Source organism: Berghia stephanieae, chromosome 5 (genome assembly GCF_034508935.2).
Source record: "Berghia stephanieae isolate SIO BIC M18660-M18661 chromosome 5, UCSD_Bste_1.3, whole genome shotgun sequence".
NCBI lineage: Eukaryota > Metazoa > Mollusca > Gastropoda > Nudibranchia > Aeolidiidae > Berghia > Berghia stephanieae.
Window position 1 is genome coordinate 18,566,081 of NC_088364.1, and position 21,018 is coordinate 18,587,098.

At 38.7% G+C, this 21,018-nt stretch overlaps 1 protein-coding gene across 8 annotated transcripts in view; it reads right to left on the minus strand.

Annotated features, from left to right (window-relative positions):
* Positions 1-337: 337 nt before the first annotated feature.
* LOC144972549 (zinc finger MIZ domain-containing protein 1-like) overlaps positions 338-21,018 on the minus strand; it is a 473,233-nt gene continuing 452,552 nt past the window's right edge. For 4 of the 8 annotated variants that reach the window (XM_078913880.1, XM_078913885.1, XM_078913886.1 and 1 more), the window contains 14 exons: positions 19,105-19,338; positions 17,810-18,074; positions 14,909-15,139; positions 13,987-14,265; positions 13,046-13,175; positions 12,231-12,366; positions 11,415-11,625; positions 10,207-10,312; positions 6,482-6,636; positions 5,800-5,867; positions 5,288-5,442; positions 3,751-3,891; positions 2,099-2,733; positions 338-1,279 (listed from right to left, as the gene is read on the minus strand). In XM_078913880.1, the coding sequence (XP_078770006.1) occupies positions 1,157-1,279; positions 2,099-2,733; positions 3,751-3,891; positions 5,288-5,442; positions 5,800-5,867; positions 6,482-6,636; positions 10,207-10,312; positions 11,415-11,625; positions 12,231-12,366; positions 13,046-13,175; positions 13,987-14,265; positions 14,909-15,139; positions 17,810-18,074; positions 19,105-19,338 (2,869 nt within the window). In that variant the 3' untranslated portion in view covers positions 338-1,156. Of the gene's footprint in view, positions 1,280-2,098; positions 2,734-3,750; positions 3,892-5,287; positions 5,443-5,799; positions 5,868-6,481; positions 6,637-10,206; positions 10,313-11,414; positions 11,626-12,230; positions 12,367-13,045; positions 13,176-13,986; positions 14,269-14,908; positions 15,140-17,809; positions 18,075-19,104; positions 19,339-21,018 lie in introns of all 8 variants that reach the window. The other 4 variants (XM_078913879.1, XM_078913883.1, XM_078913884.1 and 1 more) reach the window with 1 other exon arrangement.

Sequence of the window (21,018 nt, forward strand, 5' to 3'; positions counted from 1 at the left end):
GTTTTCAGGTCAGTTTTTATTGAGAACGAATCACAACATCACAACAACATGATCAGATTAGCGAAAGTGGCACCAGTATTGTATTTGATAATAATAATAATAATAATAATAATAATAATAATAATAATAATAATAATAATAATAATAATAATAAAAATAATAACAATAATAATAATAATAATATTACATTGTATTTAACACAGCAATCAATCTGTGTTTTTTTTCCCAGAATAGTGCTTTAAATATTCTATTGTTTTTTTTTTCTTTTTAAACACAACACATTGGTTAAAATGACGCATTTGTCATAGTCTGTTCATTGCGTAGTAGTCAGGAAATATTTGCTGAGGGGGAGGGGGGTATGTGTAAAACTATAGGGTGTGTCAAAGCAACAGATGATGATTAAGTCATGGTGACATAATGGTGAAATGCCCCGAGTCAACAACGGATGGGTAGGGGAGGGGGGAAGTGTGTGTAGTTTGTCCAATGACTTGGGATTTGTTTCGTTTTGTTATCTAAAAAATAAAATAATTGGTGAGATATTTATAACATGTCATGGATATGGTTGAAGAAACGATCCGAACCAATCTTGTCTTTCTTTTCACACGTAGCATGGATTGAAGAGATGATGGCTGTGGTGATGACGATGATGATATCAACGATGATTCGAAATTGGTTGAATTTTGTAAACACACTTTTTAAAAAAATAAATAAAAGAAGTAATCCAACCGAAATCATCCATTCATCCATCTGTCTGTCCATCTACTTATCCGTTTCAGTCATTGTTAGGCTTATTTATCTCCTGTATGAGAATGAGAAATTTATTTTTGAGATATAATCCAAGAATTGAGATTTTAAAATAAAATCTCCACAACCGACCAATTGGAGCAACAAGTAATGAAGTATCGTATTTATCGAACTAGGTAGATGACAAACATGCCTTCCAACCACGCACACACATACACCAATATCGGGTAACTGGTGGAGAACACATTTGTATAATATCTCTCACCAGAACGCTTCTCCTGGGTTTCAATAATTAGAAAAATTGCGCAGAAGTGTAGTTTGACACGAGTGGCAGGTGGTGGTGGTGGTGGAGGTGTTGGTGGTGGCAGTAGAATTGTCAGTAGTGTCTAGGTAGTGGCAGTGATGACGGAAGCTACGATGATTCAAACAACGCTAACAGATCATCTCCTGGGTTGGACGAGTTTGCTCCATTATCTCCCGATCCATCGACGGGACCCAGGTAGGCAGTGAGTAACTCCATGTCGTCTGCCAGCAACTGTGGACAGATAAAATTCTACATTAATAGAAATAAATAAACACTAGAAACACTGGTTGGGAAGGGGGTGTCTGAACATTTTCATCTCTTTGTTATTTGGGAATAAACAGCAGCATAAATTGCAAGGATATATATATATAATCTTACAGGATGAATATAAAGATAAAGATCTATAGTGTACGAAACAGTTCCAAACAAAGCAGGAATGCTAATTTTTTTTCTTGTATTTTTCTTTGTGCTTGGGCTGGCACTGTTTCATGCACACGTTTTCAAATCTGATATCATACACCAGTGCCTGCTCCCTAATTTGTCACCTTCTTCCGGGTGAATAAAATATCGTCAAAAAAAACAAAAACACAAAACAAAACCAGTGTTTCAGACTCAAATCAATCTTCAGTCAATTAAAAATTTTTTTTTTAAATGGCTGTTTTAGTGATTAATATTAAAAATGAATATTATATATACTGGTTGTCACTAGAGCTGTTGTGAACAAACAAGAGAAGATAATTTCCAGTTTATTTCCCCTCCTCCCACCCACTTGGTTATTCTAATACACCTAAGTCTCTTAAAACCTTTCAAGCCTCCCTTTAGTATTTTTACTGGTTAAAGAAAGAGTTTAACATCAAAACTATTATTATCATATATTATATATTGTATACTTATTGAACCTAATAAGTATATGAAAATTTTGTTCATTCCTTTAACATAATCATATTTAGATAAGGGTTGTATTGAAAATACAAAGCAATTTCATAAAAATGGTGCCCCCAAAATAGAATTTTTTAAACAACTCTCACTCTTGCATCAATATTTGCTTACCTCGAGTCCTTGTGCATTTGTGTCTCCGTTGTACAGGGCTGCTGGATCGAAGAAGTCGCCCAGAGGAGGACAGTCTGATGGTAATGAGCTGCTAATGGTGGTGGTGATGGAGTTATTGCTGCTGTTGTTGTTGTTGTTGTTGCTGTTGCTATTGTTGTTGTTGCTGATGGTGGTGGGCAAGCCGCCGTTCATGTTATTCATATTCATATTACTAGAGGTATTTGAAGGGTTGCTGTTATTACTACTACTACAATTGTTACTATTGCTATTGAGACCAGTATTACTGGTATTGTTGATGTTGGAATTGCTACCCATGTTATTGTTGTTGTTGTTGCCGTTATTACTATTACTACTGTTGTTGTTGTTGTTGATGTTGACGGGACTGCACGGGGTGTTAGCAGCGGTGGGGGTGTTGGGATTCGTGTGGCTCTGTGGAGATGGGTGGGGGAGCCCATTGGGGTTGGGAGAGGGGTGCGGTAAGCTATTTGGGTTGGGGGATGGGTGGGGGAGGCTGCCATTCTGTGTAGGGTGAGGGGGTTGGGGCTGTGAAGAGGGCCGGGGGTTCAGGTGGTTGTTAATGCTTGGAGGTCTTGAAGGGTCCGGATGTCGGAGTCCTCCTTGGCTCATGGGGTCACCTGTTAATTCAACAGAGAATCAAACATGTAATCAACTATCTTAATGACTTACTTTCTTTCTTTTACCACTTACTTTTAAACTAGTTGCTATCAAGCTATAGCAAACTTCCTTCCTTCTTTCTTTTTTCCCCATTCATCTCTTATCACAGAGACGCCAACCTTAAATTTGGCTCACAGGAATTTCAGACACCACTCAGAGAAATATCCGCAAACAAGAAAATGGAATTGGGATCGCATATCGCATTGGCTTTACATATTGAACTTATCACCTTTATTGTTTTCATCTTCAAGAATAATAAATCTCTTTTCAATAACAAGATAAAAAACATTGTTTCTATCTCTATTTTTCCTTGATGATTTTTCTCTGGTTATTTTACTTCATTACCGATGTCAATTATTATGTTATTTTGAAATCAATCACGGTAGTGTAGTAATGATGTTGGAATTGGGGCGAATCAACTTTGTAGTAATCAAGGGGGGAAATAGCATAGCAGTCACTATGGATCAATATCAGCTCGCAGCATTTCTCCAAGGGATCGAGAAATATTCAGAGGATTTTTAAAACACTGAATTCCATAAATATAAGGAAAATCAGCAACCTTGAAAAAATCATAAGGTTAAAATTTTTTTTTTTAGAAAATGCAGGTCTGGCTTAATAAATAATGTGTTTAGCTCAGACCTGCCAACCACTACGAAAATTTAGTAGAACTACGAATTTTTGGGTCCTAATTGACAATTATATAAATATCTTTAATTCAATAAACTTGTTGAAAACGAAGTTTTGTTGTCGGATATAGTATATGAAGGATTTTAAAGCAATAATTTTAATATATTTAAACACAAATTGGTCATTTTAAGGTAGTTATAATGTCTACTATGTTGTTACTCCTGAAAACTACGAATTCTTCCAATTCCAAGTAGGCAGGTTTGGATTAGCCATATGAATAAAGCACTCGGAGACAACCAGCAGATATTGTGCTGTAAAAAAACTCGGGTGGCGTCTTTCCCCGTACTTACCAGGAGTGGAGGGAGGTGGCAGGTTGTAAGGAGAGCCGGCGGCCTGGGGGCCGGCATCCCATGACATCATGGTGGGTAGCTGCATGGACGACGGTGACATGGCCTTCAGCCAGTTATTGCCCTGACAAGAATCGGTTGAGCCTGGAGACAAGACGCACGGTGAATTCAACACTATTAGGAAGATGTGACAGTAGAAAAACAATTCTTAAGAATGTACAAAGCCCTCATGAGGAAAAAATAAATTGTAGTGCACTGGTGAATCATAAAATGATTTTACATCAAGTTAACTCAATATAGCATGATTTAAAAAAAATTAATTTTTTTTGGATGTGCCCATGTACAATGAAACTCTCTCTTGAGTTTATCACTTTTTTTTTTTTAAATGAAGAAGGGAAGGTTGGGGGAGGGAACAAGAATCATTGCACCACAATATTTCTTTTTCAGGATGGCTGTGATTGAAAGAAAACCTTTACCCCCTCATATTGATATTATGCGTTTAGGTAAAATACTCAAAATATCCACCAGACAAATTTACCACACCAACCAACACACAAAACTGTATGTAACTTTTATCATTTATAGTCTTGATTGATATAATTTACAGAGAACTTATCACTAATAGGCTGTCTAAAATAATAACAAAGAGCTGAGTCTATAAGCCAAAAAAGGCAACCTAATTAGTGGCTTGATCTCAACAGCTCATTTTCAGTGATGCCAACAGAAAAAAAATGAAAAAGGAGGAAAATGATCGACGTCTCATCATCCCCCCCCCCCATTTTTTTTTAAAGTGCCAAAATAAGGCTATCTGGGACTAATTCTCATGAATTTGGGAGCATTTATTATCCATTCAAAGATCAGGTGAAGGAGTCATAAAACTTTAAAAAAAAAAATCTAATGTATATATTGCAGTTATATTTTTTGTGATATCACCATCATATTGCAAAGATTACACGGACCATATTGTGTGATAGTTAAGGTAGCAGTTGAGGTGATGGTGATGTAAGTAATAGTAGCAGAGACAGCAAACTAATAATTTTTTTTTTTTTTTTGTGAACGTAGGAAAAAAGGGAGGAACCTCATTTAAAATGGAGGAATTCCTCGGATCCGCGGAAGATTGGCATCACTGCATTTTGGTAGAACACTTGCTTCACAAGCAAAGTATAGTATAGGTACCCATCCCAAATGCGGTCGAGATATTTCTCATTCCCCATGTCCTCTCAGAAGAGATTGGGGTAGCTGGGTCTGTTAGACCTAATGGAAAGTACTTTGTGATAGACGAAGGTTCTATTCAAAGGGTAGCAAGCAATTCACAAATATCCAAATACATCCATCTCTTTCTGTTTTCCAGCTTTCCTGCTCGACCTTTTCATACTGATTCTGGCAATCAATTATTGAAGATATGCTAGAAAAAAATACCCAACAATTATTCCCCCCCCCCCCCCCAACCAATAATAGACAAAAAATAATTAATTGAAACTCTATAAAATTCGACTCTTCAATAAACACTCCATCTGCCTGAGACAAGTTAGTTACTGACCAGTGTCCTCCTCCTTGACCAGTGATTTGATGGGGACAGGTTTCCAGCTGGCTGTCTGGTTGATGGTCACTTCCTCGAACTGAAGATTGGTCATGTTGGTCAGGATGCCCCAGATGTACTGGTCAATCTCCAGGCCCTCTAGCAACGCTGATTTACTGGGAGAATAAAAAGGGGTGACAGAAAATTAAAAAAAAATAAAAAATAAACAGAAACATTTTTACTCATCAGAAATAATTTTGAATAGACTCTAAAAACAAATTCTATTTATTTATTTTTTATTTTATCATTATTATCATCATCAATAGTAATTTTTAAAAAAAATATACCAATTTGATTTTAAAAAATGCTTTTTTTCGTAATCTTCCATAATGCAACCAAATAGAGAAAACTGTCTTACTATTATAACATTTGAAATAAATGAATAAATGTGCGATATAGATTGGTCTTTAGAAAATAAATCAATTACAATGGATCCAACCCCAATGACTGAGGGTTGAAAATCAGACACTTACTTGCATACTGGACACTTCCAATGGCCTTTGTCACAGTTCAGCTGTAAGTACGACTCCAAATCGAAACACTGTGGAAAAGAAACGATATGGTTAGGAAAGGAAATGACAATATGAATTGGTGGTTAGGAAAGGAAATGACAAAATGATATGTGGCGACTTAAAGGAAAACTGCATCAATTTTTGGCTCTGACGCCAGCATCAACACTCAGAAATTCTTAGTATCATTCATTGCTCATCCATTTTCATTGCAGATAATAAGCAGGAAACTGAAATGCGCACAATAATAATAATAATAATAATAATAATAATAATAATAATAATAATAATAATAATAATAATTTGTACTTATAAAATGCATGTAACATGAAAACGATGCTTTCATTCTTTTCCTGAACTCATAAAAGATTTTTTATTCATTATTGTAATTATTTTTTGTTTTGCTTGGGAAGTTATTTGAAGTGGGTTCTACATTTCCTAATTACAATCTGTTTAAGCCAAAGTGTGCTTATTTGCAGGTCTGATCACCCACATTGTCATGGACTCCTTGTGATAATGAAAATATTCTCAAACCAATGCAAAATATTGTTCATTACAACAATGTTAAATCAAGCCCATAAACAATTGCATTCTGACATCAGACCTGCAAAATATGTGGACGTCGGTTTGAGCCGTCTGCACCAACCTGTATGTGTTTACAGTCGTGTCCCCTTGCAGGCAGGGCGATGCGCCGACACGTGATGGGACACTTGAGAGGTACTTTAATGGCCGTCTGCTCCACCCCGTCTTCCCCGCCATTGACCGAATTGTTTGGAGGGTTGTTGGCAAAGTTTCTTTTGACTGAAAAAAAAAATGCAATGAAAAAATAAAATCCCCAAGTCAATAAGAATTAGTCGTCACAAGGGAGAGAAGTAAGATAGAATCATTTGGAAGAATAGAAAATCAAAGTCAAAGCAGGAAGTTAAGGGCAGAATGGTCAACTGAAGTGGGAGTTAAAGCATTTTACTCTTGCAAATGTTGAACATATGATGAATTAGTGATACACTTTAAGCATACCAACTTCCTACAAATAGTCTACCCTTAATGTCGAGCTGATCTGTTTCACATAACAACAATAAAGTACGTTTCTTGATTCCATTTTAATGGGAAACCACCAATTAGCAAAAAAAATCCTCATCTATGATTTATAGATAAAAAACTAGAGCAATAATCTGCTGAACCTACTCAAAGTGCTTTACAAGATGACAATTAAAAAATTGAGAGAAACATATGCTTTTATATTAGAAATATCACAATAAAGGAGCATAATTGAAATTTTAGAACCATTAAAAAGTTTCTAATTAGTAATACAGGGGTGAGAATGACTGGTCACTAAAAAGGAGGAAATTTTTCAGCGCTAGATCAAGAACCATCCATGCAAAAATAACCTATAAATTTAAATTTCATTAAAAGTTATTGTGATGCAATCCGATAAGATATGAAGTGAGTAGAAAAGTGCCAGAAGACAATAGAGAATAAAAAATTTTTCGCGGCGGTGGTGGGGTTTGAACCTGCGACCTTATTGGTACGACAACTCCGCCTGGCAGGTGAGAGCGTGGCTCTACCGTGTGAGCTATCCACGAACACAAAATATTCGTTTCAAACCCAAAGTCATTTCTAGATCCCTATCTCACCCACTTCTTGAGATCGCCGATTCGTTCACCACCATCGCGAAGTAATTTTGACCAGCAGTTAAGCTTAATAAAATTTTATTTTTATTCTCTATTGTCTTCTGGCACTTTTCTACTCACTTCATATCTTGTTGTTACCAACATAAGTGCCTGCTCCACTCACTTTTCTGAATTAAAAATTCACCCCATACACCGGAGCATACTCAATGTCTCAATCGTTTCTATGTTATATGTTTGTGATGAGAATATTGGCTATTAAGCTTAACTGCTGGTCAAAATTACTTCGCGATGGTGGTGAACGAATCGGCGATCTCAAGAAGTGGGTGAGATAGGGATCTAGAAATGACTTTGGGTTTGAAACGAATATTTTGTGTTCGTGGATAGCTCACACGGTAGAGCCACGCTCTCACCTGCCAGGCGGAGTTGTACCAATAAGGTCGCAGGTTCAAACCCCACCACCACTGTGATGCAATCCAAAATGTGTCTCCCAGCAATTTCGGATATAACTCGGAGGAATTTCAAAAACTGAAAGTGTAATTATAACATGGTGGTTTTCGTAATGGTAGTGGTAGGGATAATGATGTGGTGGTGGTTGTCGTAGTTGTGGTAAGGATGATGATGTGATGATGGTTGTTGTAGTAGTGGTAGTCGCCACATACATCTCCGGTATTCACAGATTCACTAATGCCCACATCCCTTGTTTCAAGTTGACCAGAGACGCCAACTTAAAATTTGGCTCACGTAAATTTCAGAAACAATTCCGAACAACTTCAATGCTTAAACAGGAATTTCTGCAAACAAACTATAATCTATTGAGATATATAATCATCCTAATACCCCTTGTTTCAAATCAAGTAAAGTTTCAAAACCAATTTATGACAAATAAAATATTAAAATGAATGGTAGGTGTGGTGGTAATAATGATATGATGGCGGCTGTTGTAGTGGTGGCAGTAATGATAATGTATGTGGTTGTGGTGGTTGCAGAAGTGGTGGTGGTGATATTATTGTGTTTGAGGAGGTTGAAGTAGTGGTGGTAAGGATGTGGTAGTGATTGTTGTTTTAATGGTGATAGTGTTGCGCTGATGTAGTGGTGGTGGCAATGATGGTGATGATGATGATGTGGTGGAGGTGATTGTAGTAATGGTGGTGCTTCATGAAATGATGGTGTGGCGATGGTGGTGGTTGTAGTAGTAGTGGCAGTGATGATGATGATAGTGGTGGTGATAAGGTGTGTACTTGAAGGTGAAAAGAGAGAATGATGGCTGATGTGAAAAGGATATGATCCACTTTATAGATTTAGGTTTGTCTGACAGAAGGAAAGATAGTGTGTGTTTGTTTGTTTTTAATGGTTTACGGCGCTTGCAACACATTTAGGTCATATCAGCGCCAGTAAAAAGGATGAAAATGGGATAGTAAAAAGTTCTAGAATTACAATTAAAGCACCCAAGAAAAAGTAAGACATAGGGAAGGAAACAAAAAGGGACCAGATGTAGATTCCAAGAGCATACCACCAATCTAATTAGTTTGAGATCACCTATAAGTCTCATCCGGGCACAAAGAGGAATACACTCAAATGCTTACATTATACATTCAAAATAACAAATATAATAATACATAACAGAGAGATGATTTACAAGGAAAAAAATATCATCTCCCAAAACAATAACTGTGCATTTGACTGTTTCCCTTCCAGTTAGGACTCTGGCCAGGGCCAGGACAAAACCAAGTAATCTCATTCCAAGACAAAGACAGAAAGCATGTTGGAAAACAGATTTAAGGGGATAGAAGAATAGTATGTACCCTCTTGCCCACTATGGGAGGTCAGGAACCCCACCCAGGTGTGTGTGTGTGTGTGTGTGTGTGTGTGTGTGTGTGTGAGTGAGAGAGAGACAGACAGAGAGACAGACAGAGAGAGAGAGAGAGAGAGAGAGAGAGAGAGAGAGAGAGAGAGAGAGAGAGAGAGAGACTGCTCAAAGTAAATATAGTGATAGGTACAGAAAGATTAAAGTGAAAAACTTACCGAGGTTAAAGTACTTAGTGAATTTTATTATTAGGTGTGTATGTGCTTTATTTGTTAATCGTAAATATTAAGTTAACTTATGTTTCATGTTGACAATTGCCAGGAAATTAACGTTTTAATTGAATCCTCTGTGTTTGTGTGTGTGTGTGTGTATCATTGTTAAGTACATGAAGATGAAAAGTGAAAAATTATCGAGGCTAAAGAACGGGTGCACTTTACTGATGTGTGTGTGTGTGTGAGAGAGAGAGAGAGAGAGAGAGAGAGAGAGAGAGAGAGAGAGAGAGAGAGAGAGAGAGAGAGAGAGAGAGAGAGAGAGCTCAAAGTGAATGTAGTGATGAGTACAGAGGAGGATGTAGTTGTATTGGTAGTAGGAATGATGATGTGGTGGTGGTTGTTGTAGTAGTGGTGGTAGGGATGATGATGTGATGGTAGTTGTAGTAGTAGTGGTTGTAGCTGTAGTGGTGGTGGTGGTAGGGATGATGATGTGGTGGTGGTTGAAGTAGTGATGGTGATAGGAATGATGATGTGATGGTTGTTGTAGTACAGGTGGTGGTTGTAAAAGTAGTGGTGATAAGGATGTTGATGTAGTGGTTGTCGTGAGTCTTTTTAAAAGGCGGAATAGTGATGGTGATGGGCGGAGATAAACCACCATTTAGGCGGAAATCCGCCTTTAGGCGGAAGGTTCTCAGTCCTGGTAATACCTAAAGTTACAACTTACTTTTAGTAATGCAATGCTCGGCTGGCAACAATCGTTTCCTGAGCAGTCCCTGCAGGACGGACCGGATGCTAGGCCGATGGACTAGTTGGAGGACGAACAGATGTGACTGGAGAGAATCAATATGAAATGGCTAGATAACAACACGTGTAATACTCAACACTTCCCAAAACAATATTCTAGTCGACGACGACACCAAAGTGCTTCATGCATTGAATTGACTTTGATTTTGAAATCCTAACCTCGCTGATACAGATTTTTTAAAAATTGTTAATTTTCATTTTTGAAATTGAAATCTTTACTTATTTGAAACACACGTTGCACTGTTGGTTGTTGTCGTCATTCTCATCACCATCATCATCAAGACAATTGTTTTTTAATGTATTAATATTAGGAAGAATAATAATTATAATGAATACAGAGACCTTCAGAGCCATCAATCAGTCCCATTGATCCGAGTTCATTCTAATTTCTAAAGCATGAAAATTACAATAACAATTGCTTGTTTCCTTTTGGATAGGACACTAGTCTTTCGCAAAGTACTTCCCCCAATCTAACAGACCCAGCTACCCAATCACTGCTGGCAGAGCTGCCAACTTGAAAATTAAAAAAAAAATGTAGTTTAGGAAATAAAAATAGTAGGCACTATAGTTTACTTTATAGATCAACAATTTACCATCACAAGGATTAAATAACATTTCAAAACCAAAACCCTTAAATTGTGTAGTCTGGCATCAATTTTCATTTTCAATAAGTTTAAATAACTTAGAGATGCTTATGAAGTTCTGAAATTGTAGCCAAAATTCCGTAATTTTACGAATTTTTCGTAAGAGTAGGCAGGTTTGATTTAGCTACAAACAACCTTGAGCTTTTTATATAGCGCAATATCCACTAAACGTGCTCAAAGCGCTTTACAAGGGCCGCTGACCAACAGCAACACGTAACATATAGAACAAGACAAGACGCATATTAGGCAATATTACAATTTTTATGACCGGGACAATGCTGTTAAAGGCCCAGGTAGTCATTTAACACCTGAGTTCGGTGAGAGAATATGAGTAAAGAGTCTTTTCTAAGGACTAAACTAGGCATCACGCGAGGCTCAAACCCAGGACCTTCTGATCTGAAAGCTAGTGCCATACCACAACTGAGCTACAGTATAAAGTAATGGATTTATATTAATCTTCTTTTTTGATTTATCAACTACTCACACAACAGCAGGCGGTGACGGTGATTTGAATGGTGTTGCGTCCAGCCTGACACACATCCTTGAGATACAGAGGTTTGTGGGTAGACTTATTCTCACCCCGCTTGATGTTCAATGGTGTGGCGTTGACACTCACTGTGACCGAGGCCGGCCAGTTGGTGGACATTTGACGGTCTTCGTGGTGGAAGCACTTTAATTGGAGTTCTAGGTCAGATCTAAATTTTAGTGAAGAGATAATGAATAAAAACACATTTTTGGTGGATTCTTTAAAATTTTTATATAGTGCAATATCCACTAAGCGTGCTCAAAGCATTTTACAAAGGATCCCTGACCAACCGCAACAGTAACATGTAGGACACGACATGACGCCTGTAGGTGAAGTTATAATTTTCCAAAAACAGAGACAACACTGTTAATGGCCAGGTATTCATTTTACACCCGAGTACGGTGAGAGAATGTGAGTAAAGAGCCTTTTCCAAGGACTCAACTATGCGCCAAGCGAGGCTCGATTGAACTCGGGACCTTCTGATCCGAAAACGAGTGTCATACCACAAAACCATATAGCCGCAAATCTTTTAATAATCTATTTTAAGTTGATGAAATTTTTTTTAATGTGAAGATAATTGTTCTTCTATTAAAGCATTCTTGGTTATGCAATATTATTTTTAAAAATCAAAACAAATAAAACTTAAAGTAAACATAACTTTTACATCGAGGCTAAATTTTGCTTTCAATTTTTCAAAACAAAATGTTAATAATTTATAAACAATATATATAATAGGCATATATCTACAGGGCAATTCATTAAAGCAAGCTGTACCTGTACATGAGTGTGCTATAGACGGTGTCTCGTAACTGAAACACATGGTTGCTGACGGCCAGATTGTGCTCTAGCCTAAAGGGAGGTAACACCACTCCGTCTCGGACTGGAAATGTCAACCGCATCTCATCTGGATCTGGAAATGAAAAAGACACATATTTAAAAATCTAATTCCTGGATCAAGTAAGCATACAATTTCAATTCTGAAGGACTTTGAAATGAAAACAAGCGTCTTATTTGGGAATTAATATTATTTGATGCATTTCTCAATCGATCTAAAAAATGTTGAAAATTTAGCAGTAAACTTTTTTGCAGGTCTGATAAACCAAATTGTGATGGGTCTCATAGTTGTAAATAATGGAAACGGAAAATACACTCAAACCAATGCAAAATGGTGTCAATTCAAACAATGTTAAATCAAGCCCATAATTGTGTTAGGTTATCAGACTTGCAAATATACATACCTAGATCTTAAAATTCTTCTTCTTTTTGCTCTTGTTCTTGTTCTTCTTCTTCTTCTTCTTCTTCTTCTTCTTATTATTATTATTATTATTGCTTGTTATTTAAGCCAAAAACGACTACTTAAAGCATGTTATCCCTTTATTATTATAATTGTTAGAATAATTTGTTCAGAGAGATGTTATGACTATTGGCCAATGGCATAAAGTAAACATTTGATTTCATTTGATTGACTAATTGGAGCAAAATTATCTGGCAAAATGGGGTGGGGGAAGAGAAATCCACGACAAAAAAGGAGTGCTTTCTTAGTTGCTGCAGAGTAAGTAAGTATAATTATATTGTTTGTAGTCACTTACTGGATTTGATACAGGGTTTGACATCTGGTGGGTAGGATGGTTTCATGTCAGGTGGATAACCAGGGACAGACCCTGGGGTGATGGGAGGAGTGGGATTGCCGGGGATTGGGGAGTGAGGGAAGCTGTTGGCCTGTTGGAGTTGGAAGGACAAGAGAAAAAATAATAATAACAGAATCATTAACATTTTTATTCATCATTGTGTACTAGCCCTAGTTATAAATAAGGAATGTGACATGAACGGTTTCAGTGTATTTCAAAGATATCAAACAGATACAATGATCCGATTTTCCTAAACTTATAATAATAATATATAGCACTTGTATAGGTCATGCTCTATGGAAGAGATATTAGTGTTTAGAGGGAGTTGGAAGGACAGGAGAAAAACAGAATCATTAACATTTTTATTCAGTGTGCACTGGCCCTATATATAAATAAGGAGTGTGACACTAATGCTTTCAGAGTATTTTAAAAAATATCAATCAGATTTTCCTAAACTTATAATAATAATATATAGCATTTGTATAGTGCATAACCATGCTCTATGCGCTTATGTTACAGATATAATTCGTATTTAGAGGGCAGGATGGTAAAAAACTGCTATTTCAAAGGGTTCAATAATCTGATGTCACGTCACAAGCAGCGTGGTTCTAAACAAAGAAAATCAGTACTTTTCAGTATTCTTCATGCTGGCTAGAACTTTTTCACATGTCATGTAATCAGAATGTATAAAAGTCAAAACATGATCAGATTTATAATGTTTTTCTCCTCTGGATACACTTTTATGCTTGTCGGAGAAGTTTTTCATAAGGGCGTCCGCCATGGTTCCAATAGTTTAGTACCAGTTACTAAGTTACTATGTATCATTACGAGGGAAGTGACATCACGACTGTTGAACCTTATTGAGCAGTTTAGCCTAGTGGGTAGAAGTAAGAGAAACTTACCGTCTGTCCCGCGTACTGATTGTAGTTGGGGGCTGGGCCGGTCTGTCTGGGAGGGGGGCCGTGACCAGGATACTGGGCCCCTGACATGTAAGGGTGTTGGCCGTTGGGATAAGGGTTGGGGCCCCTCATGCCACCCATGGGTGGAGCCCCCTGGGGCATGGGGCCGTAGGTGGGGGAGGGCAGAGGTTGTTGTGTGGGGTAGGAGCCAGGCTTGCCCGGGTATTGCTGATGGTGGGGGTAACTGTGAGGGGGTGGGCCGTGGGGACCTCCTGGTACAAACTGCTGAAAAAGAAGATGTATGTGAAAGTTGTTTAAAAATATATAGATTTTTATAATTAATCATTTGTGTCATGGCCGCCATATCATCATCATTATCATCATCTACATCATCTTCATCATCACCATCAAAATGATCTTATCAATTTATACGACATATTTAATCTCCTTGAAGAAAACTACTGTGCAGAGTCTCCTATTATGGTGAAGTCATATGATGTTAAAATAATGTCTAATATTGGAGATAGCACTTTACAAACGATTAATGACCCATTCATCCAGGTGTAAATGAGCATCTAGCTCTATCATATAACATTGTTGGAGTAACTAACTATTATGAACAGGGACAGACAGACAATTGTAAATGTTAGACAGGTACCTAGTACAAAAGGGTGCCTAGCAGGCCACTTGTAAAGAACGAATTGGAAATTTGGTGGTAATATGGTCTACTGGAGTAATACATAAAACATTTCTAAGCTCATTGAGCATGGTAAAATTGTGGAAATGCGCTGACCTGTACTTTTTTCAAAAATATGAAAGAAAATTTTTTAATAAAACAGGTTCCAGGAATAATAACAACAACAACAACAAAATAGAAACAAAGTACGTTTCGGGCTAAAAAAACCCTCATCAGCCTAACGCTCACCTCCATAGGCTGGGGATTGGGATACATCTGCGCCGACCGTTTCTGCATGTAGTGGTTGGATGGGTAAGGGGCGTGGCGCCGGGGGTGGTACATATGGCCCATCTGCTTCATGGGCCCAGGAGCAGGACAAGGTGGGCCCCCGCCCATGGGGCCCATAGGAGGTCCCGGGTGCCGCTGGCCTGGCATGCCGGGCGGGTACTGGCCCCCGTAAGGATGCTGGTTATGTCCCATCTGGAGGGAATGGAAAAAGGTAAAAAAAATAATTATTTTTTTAAAGAGTGAAAAGTGAGATGGATAAAATATTAGTATAGGTGAGGGGGAGGGAGTTGTCTACCTATACACAAGGGATTGCAGATCACAGCGTATACACTATATAATCTCATTACAAATCTATACTCAATATAAAGGATACCTGAACAAATGAATACAAACGCTAAAGTAACTTCCCCCCCCCCCCTTTTTTTTGTTTTTTTTGTTTTGGTGTGCATATCTTTGTCAATTTTGCCATACATGCGTATTTTCTTTTTTGAAAATCAAATCTATATTAAAATGTCCAATTTCAGACTTGTTGATAAAAATTCACCCGCCCAGCCCCCAGCTGTTGTAGTAGTCGTTGACATATAATTATTATTTGGAGGTCCGATAACTAAATGGGTTCGTGTTAATGTTGTTGTAATGGAGAACGTTTTTCGTAGGTTTGAGAATCTTTCCATTCCAACAATGAGACCATAATAAGTTGGGTTATCAGACCTGGATATTAGTACCCTTTGGTAGTATCTAATGAGAATTTTAAACTGGTATTTAAGGCTAATTGACGTTTCTTCTTTTCTTTCTATAATTTTAACCCTCATTCCCATACTATATATATATCAATCGATTTCCATCCTTTCCTACTCACACTACTCACACACACACACACACACACACACAGAGAGAGAGAGAGAGAGGAGAGAGAGAGAGAGAGAGAGAGAGAGAGAGAGAGAGAGAGAGAGAGAGAGAGAGAGAGAGACGCACGTACAACACACAATAACGTAAGGCACTCACTCCACAAAGATTTTTCTCGATAATCCATTCATTCATACATACACACATACATCCGTACGTACGACCGTCCGTCCGTCCATCAATCCATCCATCATTTATCCATTGGTCACAATTAATATTATGCAAATAAGATGCACAACTTGTTGGGTTATCAGACCTGGATATTAGTACTCTTTGGTAGTATCTAATGAGAATTTTAAACTGGTATTTAAGGCTAATTGACGTTTCTTCTTTTCTTTCTATAATTTTAACCCTCATTCCCATACTATATATATATCAATCGATTTCCATCCTTTCCTACTCACACTACTCACACACACACACACACACACACACGCACACACACACAGAGAGAGAGAGGGAGAGAGAGAGAGAGAGAGAGAGAGAGAGAGAGAGAGAGAGAGAGAGAGAGAGAGAGAGAGAGAGAGAGAGAGAGAGAGAGAGAGAGAGAGAGACACGCACGTACAACACACAATAACGTAAGGCACTCACTCCACAAAGATTTTTCTCGATAATCCATTCATTCATACATACACCCATACATCCGTACGTACGACCGTCCGTCCGTCCATCAATCCATCCATCATTTATCCATTGGTCACAATTAATATTATGCAAATAAGATGCACAACTTGTCAGAGAAAATCAATGCTACTGGCGGTCGTGTCCTTGCCAGGTCCTCGCTATCCACCACCACCATTGTTAACAACGCCACTACCACATTATCTCATTCGTCTGTAGTGTTTCATTCATCCTGTTTTGTTGGTAAAGTAAAGGGGATACCCCAAACGTCAATTTTATCAGTTTTCGTTGATCAAATTCAAGCTTACACTCAAGTTCACATTGTTATATATTTCTTCGAGCTTTGAGCAGCAACATTTACATCTGACCAAACAATAGAGACACCATACAGTTTAATTGCTCCGAGGACCAAACACAAGTGTTTTTTTTTTTTGTTTTTTTTTTTTCATTCACTTTAAGCCAGAAAACTATTGATGCCATTCGTTTAGGTAAAATACATACAACATCCGCCAGCCGGATGATATAACGACGTACCAAAACACGAAACTGTTTTGTATACCTTGGAATGTTTATTGTCTGATTGATATAGTTTAGTGAGAAGTAATCATCGAAATTTCTGCTGTCTAAAAACAATAATAAAGAGGTTAGGGACGTCCATTCGTTCCTTCTGTAGACGAGATAAACATCCATTCGACCCGTCAAGATTTAACATCACTATCATCACCACCGCCATCATCATCTTCACTATCATCACCCCCCCCCCCCCCCCCCATCTTACCCCTAGAAAGCGTCGTCGCGTCTGCCCCGACCAAACATCACCACAAGCTTCACACGAACAAATCCACATTGTCTACCCTCTACCCCATTTGACCAACTTCATCTACCATGAATAATTGACAAATTAGCCGCCTCGTCAGGAATCAATATTAAGTCAAATTGCAAGATCCCCCCCCCCCCCCCACCTCATCTCCCCCTTTATTCCACGACTCGCCCTAAGAATTGATGGTAATTAAATAAAGCCAGGTATTTATCAATTTTTAAACTCTCTCTCTCTCTCTCTCTCTCTCTCTCTCTCTCTCTCTCTCTCTCTCTCTCTCTCTCTCTCCCCCAAAAAATAAATCATTATGACGTCATTCAGCTCTTTGTTATTGATTTTGGACAGCCATTTTAACGATTTAGTTCTCGCAAAATTACATCGATCAGACAATAAACGTCCAAGGTTACACTTAGGTTTGTGTGTTGGTGGGTGACATCCGGCTGGCGGATGGTGAGTATTTTACCTAAACGCACAGCATCAATACAAAACCCGCTGCCTTTCCACACACATAGACTCACCTGCATGTTGGGAGGGTACTGGTTGTTCATGTTCATCTGCATATTTATATTCATCTGTTGCTGGTTTTGCTGTTCCTGGATGGCCACCATGCTGGCGGTCGCCGTCGCCGTCGCCGTGGCCGTGGCGGCCGCCGCAACGTAAGCTGCTGCCGAGAGGGCCCCCGGAGGAGCCGTGTAGTCGTTGGGGCCGGGGCCTGGGCCTGGCCCTCCGGCTGTCATGGGGGGCTGAGTGGAGCCCGGTGTGTTGGGGGTGGGGGGATATCCACTGTGGAGGGCAAGAGAAAGAGAGCTATGAGATCATTTGGGAATGCTTTTTGTGTTGGCAAGCTATAAATACCTAGACATGGCAGAAAACTCGTCCTTCATATTATCGATTGATTAAAATGACCCTCATCTTGTCAGAAAAACAAAGAAGTCCCAGGTTTGAGAGTTTTCATCTCGTCATATCGATATTTTGAAGTTTTCTGGCCAAAATCTATAAAATGTTGATTGTTTTCAGAGGATCCGAGTGCCATTCCAGGAAAATTCTCAGGTGGACCCCCCTCAGGGAACGAGAAGAAGGGGCCGCCGGAGGAGGAGGAGCATCGAAAGAGAAATGAAAGCTAGAGACAGATGACAAAAAAATGGCCCCTAACCTAGACAGATGGCGTTCCATCCACCGTGTCAGCCTTATGCGCTGATCAAGCACCAAGAGGATAGGGCAAGGTAAGGTAAGGTGTTTTCAGAGTATGGAAGAGTCAGACATGATCAGGATTAACCAATTAAAAGAACAAATGTTTTAAATTTTTAAACTTAATTTCCGGAATTCCCCACCCCGTCCCTCGAACAATAAAATGCCATAAATAACCTTTTTATAGACAGACCTGCCAACCCATCACATTCCAAAAGTGGAATCAGGACGCCTAAAAATAGGAATTTGAGACAAAAAATAGGAATTACACCTCTTTCACCCCCCCCCCCCTTCTTTGCTCTTTTTTATTCTTAGCATTCTCATCACTTTTGTAAATCGGAATTTTAGAGACAATGGCGGAATAGAACAAAATGGAAGAGTGAAAATAGGAATGTATAGACTCTAAAGACCAGCCCCGTTATTTGTGTAAACATCAATAAATTATCCCGGGAGAAAGGAGGATGAGAGGTTTCTAAAATCCATAGAAAAAAAAAAAAAAGAGCAAAACAATAAAACAAAAAATAAACAAACGAACAACAAGAACAAAACCAAAACCGAGTTTTAAAAAGTATAGATTAATGATTAAATATGAATCTAGCCCTTTATAGAGAATATCACCACTTACTTGTAGGGGGGCATAGCCTGAGGGTTGGGGTTGTACCCAGCTTTGTTATAGCCCTGGGGTTGCTGGGTGGGCCCCGTGGCAGTCATGGTGGTGTTGTTGTTGAAGCCAGGCGTGTTGTTGTGGTTGAAGGGCCCGCTCTGGGTCGTGTGCACGGGGAAGATGGTGGTCACCACGTTCAATTGGGTACCCCCTTGGTTCGGTCCGCCGGGCCATCCTCCTGAGTTTGGGTCTCCGCTGTAATAAAATAAATAAATAAATAAATAAATAAATAAATAAATAAATAAATAAATAAATAAATAAATAAATAAATTTAAAAAGCTCGTGAGATGGTTGGCAGAAAAAATATTACCAAATAAATATATTTATATAGACGACGACGACGATGATGATGATGATGATGATGAAATTATGAGCAATAAAGGTTATATTTCTTGGCATATGAATACAAAACACACACAAAACAAACACGCAACAAATGCAAGCAACTAAAAGATTTTTAAAAGAAGGGTTCGAACCTTCGGCCTACAGGATGCAAGCCTATTGTTATACCAATAGACCACAAGAGCCACACCGTACGCACGCACACACACACACACACACACACACACACACACACACACGAGAGAGAGAGAGAGACTTGACCAGAAGCCGTTGGCAACAACTCAACAAACTGAACGTTCCCTGGTTTTTATATGACCGCTAAGTTTATTTAGTATCTATCCCCCTCACGCTTTTTTACTCTATCCTGTCCATATTCTTGTGATCTTGTCTGCCCATCGCTACCCAAGACCTCTATCTATCTCTATCTACTGTGATTCTATATTCAAATCTAGTTCGCAGGAGATATGAAATGCTTCCAAAGAGGACTCATTAATTCTCATCTGGCACAGCATTCCGTTCCCAGAAAAGGGTAAATTAGTTCAGCCATAATATGAAATATGTATCACCACCGTCGTCCGATGATAGGGGGTTTACGACTCGTCCCGATGATGTCTGGTATAAACGTCCCGTCCCGTCCAATGTCAGATCTTGTCCAGAGAGGAGTCCGACCTTCCTCTGCGACCAACATGCCAGTCTCAGCGATTTACAGTAGTACTATTACTATTAACTATTAACACACACACACACACACACACACACACGCACACACAACAAAATGCTACCGAAATGGGATGGCGGTGGGCCGGTAATGACCTTTTGACCTTTGGTCACGAAACAGCCTCCTGCCTTCAACTTGCCCGAAGTCGGGACATAACACCACGCCAGGGTTAAAATAAAAAAAAGAGTACAGAACAGTCCAATATTAAAGGAACAAGAGGCTATGGGGTGATGGTGGTGGCGGCGGCGAAGAATAATATTACTAGAGAGAGAGAGAGAGAGAGAGAGAGAGAGAGAGAGAGAGAGAGAGAGAGAGAGACTCTGTCTGTTTGTTGCTTTAGGTCTCTTTCAACACAATTGAGGTTATATGAGAGACCGCTGAAACAAAAAAACAAGCAATCTAACAAAAATAGTACAAATGTAAATCAAAATCATAACCTAAAGATATCATAAGCTAAATTATAAATAACCAAGAACAAACAGGCAGAAGATTTACAGAAAGAAAAATATCCCCTGTCACAAATACAATCACAAACCAAAGAAGCAGGATAGGCTAGTAAAGAGAAGAAGAAACGACATCACTATCGGATCGTACACCCATGCGAACATCATAGGTATATGATTCAAGGGTGATGCTCCCATCCAACCACCCGCTAGAGAGAGAGAGAGAGAGAGAGAGAGAGAGAGAGAGAGAGAGAGAGAGAGAGAGAGAGAGAGAGTAAATACAATAGCAATAAAGATTATCTGCTGTAAGTACCTAATGCTATCGTGTTTCAACTTACTAACGAAAGAGTGAAAATGGAAAGGCTTCGTATG